Genomic DNA, 11,456 nt, shown 5'->3' with positions numbered 1-11,456 from the left:
TGTCCTTTCAAATGATAAATAAAGGTTTTGAACATAATTTACATTTTTGTTTTTTTTTTAACTATTGAAAAAAGCACCTCATGATTGATCACCCGTTACTTCGATTAGAAGCTCTATAAACTTGGCACTATTCAATTTTATGGATATGAAACATAAATCGTTTTGCCTTTGACAATAATGGCTACCCAAACCATGACAGGACCCCCTCCGAAATCACGAACCTTTCTCTCTTCATTTTTCTCCTGTTTATCATGCCAATACATTTGGGAACCATCTGGTCCGTCCAGATCGAATTCTTTTTCATCGAACCAAATAACTCTTTCCCATTCATTTTTCGAAAATTGCTACTTTTCTACAAATGTCAATTTGGCCTGTTTGAGTCGCGAGGTTAACCTAGGTTTGGGTAGTCGTTTTATATATCCTAGACTATTCATTTGCAAAAGACAAAGCTTTTCCACGCGGCATATTTTTTGTTTCTAAACTGAAACAATCATATAATTATGAGAAAGAGATACAGCAATCAAAAGCAGTTATAATATAAAAATTTTTAAAGTGATAACTTACATAGTACACTTTTGAAGCAATTAATGCATTGAAAAGTTATTGCGGCATTTTTCTATTATTCTATTCTATAATCATCTTGGCCTTCTAATTTTTTCGGGCGGTGTATATTTATTATTTATTTAACTGTAGATGAATGAGCTTAAGTCGCACTTATATATTCTTACATATTTATGTACGTATTGGTATTGTAAAAATTAAAATAAAAGAAATGTAAATACATTCATATACGAGTCGCTGAGATGTGCTCACCCAATTGACATGTACATACGTTTGAGTTTAACTTGAGGTTAAGTTGAAGGCTAGGCTATTTCTCTAAATTCGAACGTTGATTCTTAAAAGTGTAACAAGTAGTTGTTGTTTCTTCAAAAAAATTCCCATGCATGTATGGAAAAAAAAGCATGATGTCTCAGCAAAAAAAAAATTAAAAAAATTTTCCAGTTACTTGAAACTTGCACTAAAAAGCAATGGGCTATAACACATGGGCTGAAAAGTCCCGGGCCTAACAAAGGCCCGTTTTTTTGTTCAAAATTAACTTCATTCATCAACGTAATTTCCAACAAAAACAACGCAATCATTCCAGCGCCGCTCTAACATTTCAATACCACTTTTGTAGAACGAGTTATCTTTTGGCTCAAAATAGGCCTCAATTTCAGCGGTAACCTCTTCGTTCGAGCGAAATTTCTTACCGGGGAGCAAAATCTGTGAGCCAAATCTGGTGGATGTGAGAGCGATTCGAAGTTCAATTCATGCAGTTTTGCCATTATTTTGATTAACTTGTGACCAGGTGCCCTGTCTCGATGAAACAAGACAGTGAACAAACGCGGCACCCACTTTGAACAGAACTTTCGCATAGTCAAATGCTCATGCTATATAAAGCCAACACGTTTTTTTTTTTGATTTCTTTACGATGTCAGCTAATTCACGCAACTTCACTTCTCGATCATTCAAAACGATTTGGTAGATTTTTTTGGATTTATTCTGGTATTCCAGTCCTCGCCTCATTTGTACGTCCCCTGCGTTGTGTATCATCGGTGTATCTACGACTACGTTTGAGGTCAGCAAACCATCATTTTATTGTTGTTTCTGATGTAGCGGAGTCCCCATAGCACTTTTCTAGCCATTTCTTCGCTTTACGGTATTTTTTCCCCATCAAGAAGTAGTGTAAAATTAAAACACGAAATTCTTTTTGATCCATTGTTTTGAAAATAGCCAAAATAGCGTCACTCTTAGCACAATAACTCACGAACTAATGAATCGAATATCATGAGATTTTAACAGCTGTGCATTTAAGGTTAGTATTAACTGAAAAAGAGGTGAATGCAATAAAACTAGTACCATGGAAACTTTCAGCTCATATGTTAAAATTGCATACCCACAAATACATTATGTCAAAAAAGTACCGCTAATTGTTCAATAAAACGCAAAATAATTGTTCAATCATTAAAATTTATTTTGTCGCCTTCAAAATAGGTTCCATTCGAAGCAATACACATATGCCAATGATTAGTCCAGTCATCAAAGCACCTTTTAAACGCGCTTGAAAAGATCTTCTTCAACTGCTTCAGCGAATTCTCCTTAATGCCATCTATCGACTCAAAGCGGCGCGGAGTGGCAATTTAAGTTTTGGGAAAAGGAAAAAGTCACAGGGGGCTAAGTCCGGTGAATACGGTGGTTGTTCACAGTACGAGTCTTGTGAGACGGTGCGTTATCATGGTGCAGATCCATGAGTGTTCTTTCCACAAATTCGGACGTTTACTAAGCACATTCTCCCTCAAACGTCGCGTAACTTCCAAACAATATTCTTTATTTACGGTAGAACCATTTGAAATGAGTTCCGAGTGCACAACACCACGATAATCAAAAAAAACGAGTAGCATGACTTTCATTTTTGACCGACTTTAACGTGGTTTTTTGGGTTTCGGCTCATGTGCATAGCGCCATTCAGCCGCCTGTTGACTGGTTTGCATGTCAAACTCATATACCCACGTCTCATCACCTGTTATGATGCGCTGGATAAGCGTTGGGTCCGAATTCACTTGCTCAAGCATGTCTTCAGCCACCTTCTTCCGAAGAATTTTTTTTTTAATTCAACTCACTTGGACCAAATCGAGCAGCCACGCGTCTCATGCCCAATTGATGGTGTAAAATGTTGCGAATTGATTCGTGAGACACGCCAAGGTCACGAGCTACCTCCCTCAAACATAAATGATGGTTTTCCAGTACTATTTCCTTGACTTTGTCGACGTTTTCATCCCTTGAAGACGTTCATGGGCGACCAAATCGGGGCCCTCTGCAAAAGACTTATACCACTCGTAGACTCGTGTTTTTGATAAAGCACACTCGCCATAGGCTTTCTGCAACATTTTTAACGATTCGGGACACGAAATCCCCTTCAAACACACAAAATTTAAGACAAATTTTTGTTCGATGCAGAGCACACTTGCGGTTGACTGATATAATTAAGTGCCAAAAACAAGCTAATTAACAGATCACGTTCAAACTCTGCGACATTATAGAGGACAGTTGTACCAACACTCCAGCAAAAAAAAATTAGGCATATGTGTAACGCGCGCTTTTTAAATGAACAATTCCCGATATTTTTTTTTTACAGAATGTATATTGAAGCATTTTGTATAACCTTCAACTTCGTTATATAGACGTTTGACCGCACAAGTAGAGAATTATAACATAGCATCCAAAAAATGTTGCGGTTTTTTATTTTTTTCTGTTATATATACTTTCAAATGCTTAGGACGTTTTTGCTTGAAACACACATAACCAAAAAGGAAGCTGATATTTTTTTATTTTTATAAAAAATTAAAATAATTAAAAAAAGCCAATGACGCTTCTATATTCGCCGTTTGAATTATGTCTTTTCCTGTTTTAATAAGAAAATGCCAAGCGTTGCAAATGGTGAAAAGATGAAGCAACTGGTATAAATATCAGGTCAGTCCATAAGTTCGTTCGTTTTTTAAAGGTTGTTTTAAAATTAATAAAAAAAGATGTACTTATTAATCAATAATATATTTTTCTTCATTATTTACAATGTCTTACCAACGTTTAGGTAAATTTTTAATTCCCTGGTCAAAAAATTGTTTGTCCTTGGAGCCAAAATACACTTCAATATCCCTTTTTATAGCTACTTTTGAAGAGTAGTTCTTGTTACTCATATGGGATTGAAGTCCACGGAGAAGGTGATAATCACAAGGTGTAATATCCGGAGAGAATGGGTGGATGCGGCATTCGCTCCCATCCGAGCTCGTTCAGCTTGCCTTGCGGTATGAGGACTTGCATTGTCGTGGTGAAAACTTTGCGTCTATTTACTAAAGACGGTCGATTTTTGTTAAGTGCCTCATTCAGGTTTGATAGCTGATGGGAATAATAATCAGCAGTTATCGTCTGGATTGGTTCCATACCATAATAAACAATACCGGTCATATCCTACCAAATAGACAGGAGAATCTTCTTGGGGTGAAGGCCATCCCTAGGGGTCGGTTCTGGTGTTTCGTCTTTATCTAACCATTGGCGTTTGCGAACGGGATTATTCTTTAGGAACCATTTTTCATCACCAGTAACGATACGGTTCAAAAAGCTTTAAAACTTTCATTTTCAAGCCGTTGCAGCAACTGAGAACAAACATTCACTCTCTGCTGAAGGTTGGCGACGGAAAGTCTATGCGGAACCCATTGTCCCAGCTTTGAAACCTTTCACAACTGAACCAGGTGCGTGTGAACTGTTCCATGCAATGAATTTAACCTCTGAGCTATCATATCGACTGTCAAATTTGCCTCTGCTTCCACGAGTTCGAGCAAGGCGTCGGAGTTAAAGACTTCAGGTCAACCAGCGCGCGGGCATCCTTCAAGTCGCAGTTACCACTTCGGAATTTTGAAAACCTATTTTACGCAGTCGCGGTTACACTAACGGTATCCTCTCCGTGAGCAGTGTTTATTTCTGCAGCAGCAGTTGTTGCATTTTTACCACTTTTATAAAAAAATACGAAATATGCCTCTTATAGGCGTTCGAAGATTCCATTTGGACTGAACTACATTTGCCTGTAAAATAGTGAGTTATACCAGTTTTATGAGATATAGTCACACTCGCTAGCGGCGAATCTGGCTTGATAACTTACAAATTGCTGAGCGGAGCGGGAGAAAGCGAGCAAAGAAGTGGCGAATAAAAGAGGCCTATAATCAGGGCCGTAGAGAACATATCCGGGCCCCAGGGGAAAATTGCAAATGCGGGCCCTTTCCAATTATGTCTAATTCATATAAATTCGTATAATCTCGAGTCCGGGCCCATCTGAGAACTCCGGGCCTGGGGTAAAAAGAAAATAAAGTTCGTACCCACGACAGTCGGTTCTGCATTACCGGAATGGCCCAGATCTATATCCAGCCAAGGACGTATCACCCCAGCATCATTCCCTGTCCATGTATGGGGAATGTGCATGCTGTTACAACAACAGCAAAAGCACTTATTTACTTATTAGGTGCTGGTTTCAATATTAAAAGCAAAGAGTTACAAACTTTTGGTAAATTTAAAGCTAAAATAAATTATTGGGAGGTTGAATTAGTTTTAAAGGTTGTTGCGGGGAGAATCCTGTTCAAAAATGTTGCGGGGAGAATCCTGTGTGCGGCTACAAATCTGTTGCGGGAAGAACCAATAATGTTGCAGGAAGAAATTGATGCGGGAAGGACCAGTAACGTTGCAGGAAGAAATCGATGCGGGAAGGACCAATAACGTTGCAGGAAGAAACCGATGCGGGAAGGATCAATAACGTTGCAGGAAGAAAAATAATTCGGGAAGAATCTTGTATGCGGCTATAAATCCATTGCGGGGAGAGTCCTCTATCCTTAATGCTGCGGGGAGAGTCCTGTATCCAACAATTGCCCAAAATAATGAAACTTGCTGCTTCAATTGACAAAGTTACAATTTTTTCTCACAAATATTTTACAAAAATGTTCCGTATTTATACACATTTCTTTACAAACAAAACCTACTTAACTCACAGAAAATTATAACAATTTAACAAAAGTTGAAAAACAATAAAGTATTTTATCTAATATTAAATTGAACTCAACATACCGCCGCCCTTGAACTATCTGAATAAGTTCAAAACAAAATATTAAAAAGAAAATGAAAAGCCTTGAAAAACATTTACGATAAGTTATTAGTTTCTTCATGAAATAAATCTCCTCTCGTTGGCAAAAGGCAAAGTTTGACTATAGGGCGAACCAATTCGCCATGCGGTGTTTTCAACGTAACTACTCTTACGCGTCCATCGGTGCCATGATGGCATTTGATCACTCGTGCAATCGTCCACTTCGTCGGAGGATTAGGCTCGTTGAATACAGCAACCACATCCCCTTCTTCAATGTTGCGTGAAGAACGAAACCATTTAGTGCGACGTTGTAAGCTCACGAGGTACTCGTCTCTCCAACGACGCCAGAAATGTTGTCTCATGGCAGAAATTGCTTGCCATCGCTGTCGAAGATTTCCACGAAACCCTTGACCCTCAGGTTCCGGTATTGACTTCAGCGGTTCACCGACTATGAAATGTCCGGGAGTTAAAACTTCTAAGTCACCAGCAGCTTCAGAGTTGTCACAGAGTGGACGAAAGTTTACGCAAGCTTCTATTTCAGTCAAAAGTGTGTTGAACTCTTCGTATGATAGTGGAACTTCTCCTAATACGCGTTTTAAATGATACTTAATACGTTTGACTCCGGTCTCCCAGTAACCTCCCATATGGGGTGCAGCCGGTGGATTAAATCGCCATTCGATATTCGAGTCCGCAAAGAAAGAGCGAAGTTTAATATCAGCCATGCACTGTTGAAATGCAATGCGCAACTCCTTCTCGGCTCCAACGAAATTTGTACCGTTATCTGATGCCATGACCTTACAAAATCCTCGACGATTGGTGAACCTTTTAAACGCATTTAGGAAAGCTGGTGTTGACAGGTCACCAACAAATTCGAGATGCATCGCACCAGTGCACATACAAATGAACGAACAAATGTAGCCTTTGGTAGCCTTAGCTCCTCTTCCTTGGGTGAATTTGTAGAGGTAAGGTCCAGCGAAGTCAACAGCAGTGTGAGTAAAACAACGGGCGTAGGTTGTACGAATGACAGGTAGATCACCCATGACTTGTGTGGTAAGATTGCGGTTCAAATAAGTGCATTTCACGCACTTATGGTATATATTACGGATCAAGCTACGAGCGCCGATAACCCAATAACGACGTTGTAAGACAGTTTGCATAATGCGGGGCCCAGCGTGCAAAGTGACCTTGTGTATTTCGCAGATTATTAACTTAGCAAGCGGACAATTCTTAGGCAAGATAATGGGATGCCTAACATCTGGAGCGATTTCATCGTTTTTTATTCTTCCTCCAACACGTAGAACACAAGTCCCATCCAGAAAGGGCTGCAGACGCAAAAGACTACTGCGAAGTGGGATTGGTCTTTTAGCGCTGCAAAGAGAAATTTCATTAGAAAAATAAAACTGTTGCGTATACCTTATTAGGCGAAGTTCAGCTTCAAATAACTCTTGGCAACTCGGTGTACCAAAACGCTTTATAACATTAAGCCGTCTGTTAGCCCGAATGTTAGTCAAAAAACGTAAAACATAGGAAATAACTCGACGCAGCTTAGAATATGATGAGTATTTTGTCATCACGGACCAATGGTCTGTAGAATTAATCACATGGGCACGAATACTCTTTCGTATGCCCAGCTCTGTAGTGTGCTCTTTAGATTTTTTCTGCTTCCACAATTGTTCAGTGCTTTTCAGGAAAATAGGACCAGCCCACCACAATTGATGACGTAATAATTCGGAGGGAGTTATACCTCTTGAAGCACAATCTGCAGGATTCTGTTCAGAACGAACGTGGTTCCAACATTCGGGAGGCAAAACTTCTTGAATATCAGCGACGCGGTTGGCTATAAATGTCACCCATCTGCTGGGGTGAGCTTGTAACCATGCCAATGTTATAGTAGAGTCAGTCCAAGCGAAAAGCGGATAACGGAGATCAGACCAGCAGTGCAGCACGCTTCGCACTAGTTTAGCAGCAAGATGAGCGGCGCATAATTCAAGACGTGGCAACGTTGTCGGCTTAAGCGGAGCTACCTTGGTTTTCGACGAAATTAATGACACAATAATGCTACCGTCGCTTTGTGTTGTTCGTGCATACAAAACGGCGGCGCAAGCCCGCTCGGACGCGTCTGCGAATACGTGCAATTGCGTAAATGACCCAGCTACTTCAGTACCAAACCAACGTTTCACCTTCAAATGTGCCAGTTTCTTGAGTTCTATGCGATGCTCCAACCACTTCGTTGCGATAGACTCAGGAATGATATCATCCCAACCTACCTTAGTGCACCATATGTCTTGAAACCAAATTTTTGAATTTATAGTAGCGGGAGCAAGCAGGCCCAGAGGATCGAAGAGCGTACTTGCATCTGATAGAAACATGCGCTTGGTCAACTTAACTGGCGGTTCCCTCAAGTTAATAGCAAACGTGAGATAGTCTCCTTCTGTGTTCCAGATAAATCCTAAAGCGTGAACATCCTTATCGTCGACAATATAATGTGATATGTTCGTAGATGCATTAGAAATGCTTGCGATTAGCTCAGCGCAGTTCGATGCCCACTTACGAAGTTCAAACCCCCCTTCCCTCAATATTTCGGAAATATTTTGCTGCAACAATCGAAGTTCTTCTTTACTAGATGCACCAGTAAGTAGATCATCCATGTAAAAATCCTTGAGAATAACACTAACAGCCCTAGCACAATCATTCGACGAATCTCTTGCCGTCTGTTGAAGTGATCGGACAGCTAGATGAGATGCAGCTGCCACTCCGTACGTTACGCGAACCATGCGAAAATCTTGGATAGGCAGGGATGGGTGGCTACGCCATACGATGCGTTGCAAATCGGCGTGTTTTAAGGATACGCAGATTTGACGATACATTTTGGCGACATCTGCTGTTACAGCATAGCGGTGTGTTCTAAAGCGAAGTAAGATGGAGTATAAATCTTCCTGCAATTGGGGTCCTATAAATAATGCGTCATTCAGCGAATTTCCGGAAGTTGATTTTGCGGACGCGTTAAATACAACCCTCAATTTGGTCGTGGTACTACTTTCCTTTAAAACAGGATGATGAGGCATATAATACGTTGGATTCATAGTCTCTGACGCGACCTGCATATGTTTCATGTCAATGAGTTCATTCATGAACTCATTGTAGCGTAAACGAAGATCGGAGTCACAAGCGAGTCTTCTTTCAAGTCGTAACAAATTCCGGATAGCAAAGTTTCGCGACTCTCCCAGAGCTACATCGGGCTTCAGCGGCAATTCGACGACAAACCGTCCGTTAGGTTCCCTTCGATGCGTTGTTTCAAAATGGTCTTCACAGTAACGCTCCTCATGCGTAAGAAACGTTTTTTGCGGACCTTCCTCTAACTCCCATAACTTGTTCAATGCTCGATCCAAATGAACATCGCAATGTAACGACTGTAAGCGTGGCATATCAGGCTCAGATCCATTCACGCTTCCAAACAGAGTCCACCCAAAGACCGTCAGTTGAGCCATAGGAGCTCCAGATGGACCCTTACGAAGTTCTGTACAGATCAGTTGATCCATAACGTCCATTCCAATCAATATATCGACCCGTCCAGGCTTCATAAAATGGGGATCGGCTAAAAATAAACCTCGGATATGTGGCCACGATGAAGTAGCTATAGTCTGTGTTGGCAAGTCGCTTGTAATTTTAGACAGAATTAACGTTTTGACAGTAAAGCATTGATTTGTAGAGAAAGAAGAAAGAGAAAGTGATACTTCACCTCTAGCTCGTCCTCCTTGCGCTGACCCAATTCCAGTAATGTTTACTTCAGATGTTGATCGCGGCAGGCCTAAGCGTTGCACACACGCTTCGGTTACAAAGGAAGCATGTGATCCAGAATCGAAAAGTGCACGTGCGGGCTGCCAATTACCAGAACAGTCGCGTACCTTCACTAATGCGGTGGATAACAGCACAACTCTTTCTACAGCTATGGGTGGATTGGAGCTCGAGTTCAAGCATGAAGAAACGCGTGGAACGTCGACGCTTGCTGGAAATTCACAAGTTTTTGCGCTTACCTTTGATGTGGCGTCAGCAGCACATAACGAATGCGTCGCGTAATTGTTCACTGCGGTAACGGTCGTTGACTGCAAAGCACCGTGCAACAGAGTGTGATGACGTTGTTTACACATGCGGCAAGTGGAAGCACTGTTACAACGGTCTTTATAGTGACCTGAACTTAAGCAGTTGAAGCATATGTGTCCTTGCTTCACGAACTGTGATTTTGTAGACAAGTCCAATTCACGAAATTTTTCACAACTGTAAATTTTATGAGGTCCACTACAATATGCACACACATTACTTTGTTTTGATATCGTGTGGAACACATTTGTCGACTTGCTTGATGATGCAGTTTTAACCTTAATTGGTACTGATGTTGTTGACGACGAAAACATCGATAACGATCGGCATCTTATCTCTAAAAATGTTATTAGTTGCTCAAAAGATGGAGGATCATCACTAACGAGCGATAACTCCCACTGCTTACGCGTTTCGAATGCCAACTTACTGACGACCTCATGTACCAACCAATCATCCCAAAACTCAATCGGACGACCCAACGCTTTAAGCTCGCGAATATGCTGTTGGAACGCATCAATTACACCTTTGATTGCGTCAGCATTGTCATGCGTAGCTCTTTTAATTTCAGCCAACGCGCGAAGATGAGATTCCACAATTACACGAATAACCTTATACCGCGATGTTAATAGACCCCAAGCTTCAACGTAATTTGCGTCACATATTTTAAAACCACTGATAATTTTCAACGCGTCACCTTTCAAGCAGCTTCGGAGATAGTGCAACTTTTGTCCATCTGATAAAGCAGAGTTATTATCAACTAACGAAGAAAACGCGTCGAAAAAACCAATCCATTCTGTAGAGTCACCGGAGAATGTGGGCAACTCCATTTTCGGTAAACGTATAACCGTAGACACAGATGCCTTTGTGGAGCTATCTTGCGAATTAGTACGACAATTTTTCACGCGGCTAAAGTTAGCTGAAGCTGTAGAGTACCAAGTTTCGGCTTGGATACGCACATTTTCTTCAATTTCAATAACATCGGCACCACACGTAATTTCTACAGCGTCTTGAGCAACGTTAAAACGAACCCACTGTTCACTCAATAACTGAAGGTAGCTTGCAATATTTTCTGCATCCATAGTGAATGCCTCATCAATACTTTTTGCCATATACCGTTTAATGGCATTGAGAGCGGAATCGCGCGTTTTAGTGGAATTCGACATTTTTAATATGACAGAAAAGCAAACGACGGGTTTTTAGAATTTTCGCGATGTTAAATGCAGGAACGGCTGCACAAACGTACACACAATGCACAAAAATAATTTTCTTAATAATCGTTGCGCCTTTTGCTACGCGTATGTATGTACACAAGCGAATGCGTATATGCAAAAGGCAAGCGGAGTGACTATATCCGGCTCGAAGGACCAAAAATGTTGCGGGGAGAATCCTGTTCAAAAATGTTGCGGGGAGAATCCTGTGTGCGGCTACAAATCTGTTGCGGGAAGAACCAATAATGTTGCAGGAAGAAATTGATGCGGGAAGGACCAGTAACGTTGCAGGAAGAAATCGATGCGGGAAGGACCAATAACGTTGCAGGAAGAAACCGATGCGGGAAGGATCAATAACGTTGCAGGAAGAAAAATAATTCGGGAAGAATCTTGTATGCGGCTATAAATCCATTGCGGGGAGAGTCCTCTATCCTTAATGCTGCGGGGAGAGTCCTGTATCCAACAATTGCCCAAAATAATGAAACTTG

General features: G+C 41.0%; 1 protein-coding gene across 1 annotated transcript; it reads right to left on the bottom strand.

Moving 5' to 3' along the window:
- Window positions 1-5,718: 5,718 nt before the first annotated feature.
- Window positions 5,719-10,923, bottom strand: LOC129244122 (uncharacterized). Its single transcript, XM_054881738.1, has 2 exons — window positions 7,076-10,923; window positions 5,719-7,030 (listed from the first exon to the last, which is right to left on the bottom strand). The coding sequence occupies exons 1-2, from the start codon at window positions 10,921-10,923 to the stop codon at window positions 5,719-5,721; spliced, it is 5,160 nt and encodes a 1,719-aa protein (XP_054737713.1).
- Window positions 10,924-11,456: the final 533 nt, after the last annotated feature.

Source organism: Anastrepha obliqua, chromosome 4 (assembly GCF_027943255.1).
Source record: "Anastrepha obliqua isolate idAnaObli1 chromosome 4, idAnaObli1_1.0, whole genome shotgun sequence".
NCBI lineage: Eukaryota > Metazoa > Arthropoda > Insecta > Diptera > Tephritidae > Anastrepha > Anastrepha obliqua.
The sequence above is the reverse complement of the archived record's forward strand: the minus strand, read 5'-3'. Positions and strand labels throughout refer to the sequence as shown.

Bases quoted from the DNA above. Each gene is read 5' to 3' on its own strand.
- LOC129244122 (XM_054881738.1), bottom strand. From the start codon at position 10,923: ATGTCGAATTCCACTAAAACGCGCGATTCCGCTCTCAATGCCATTAAA. The intron at 7,031-7,075 runs GTATACGCAACA...TTCTCTTTGCAG, and splicing joins GCTGAACTTCGCCTAATAAG to CGCTAAAAGACCAATCCCAC.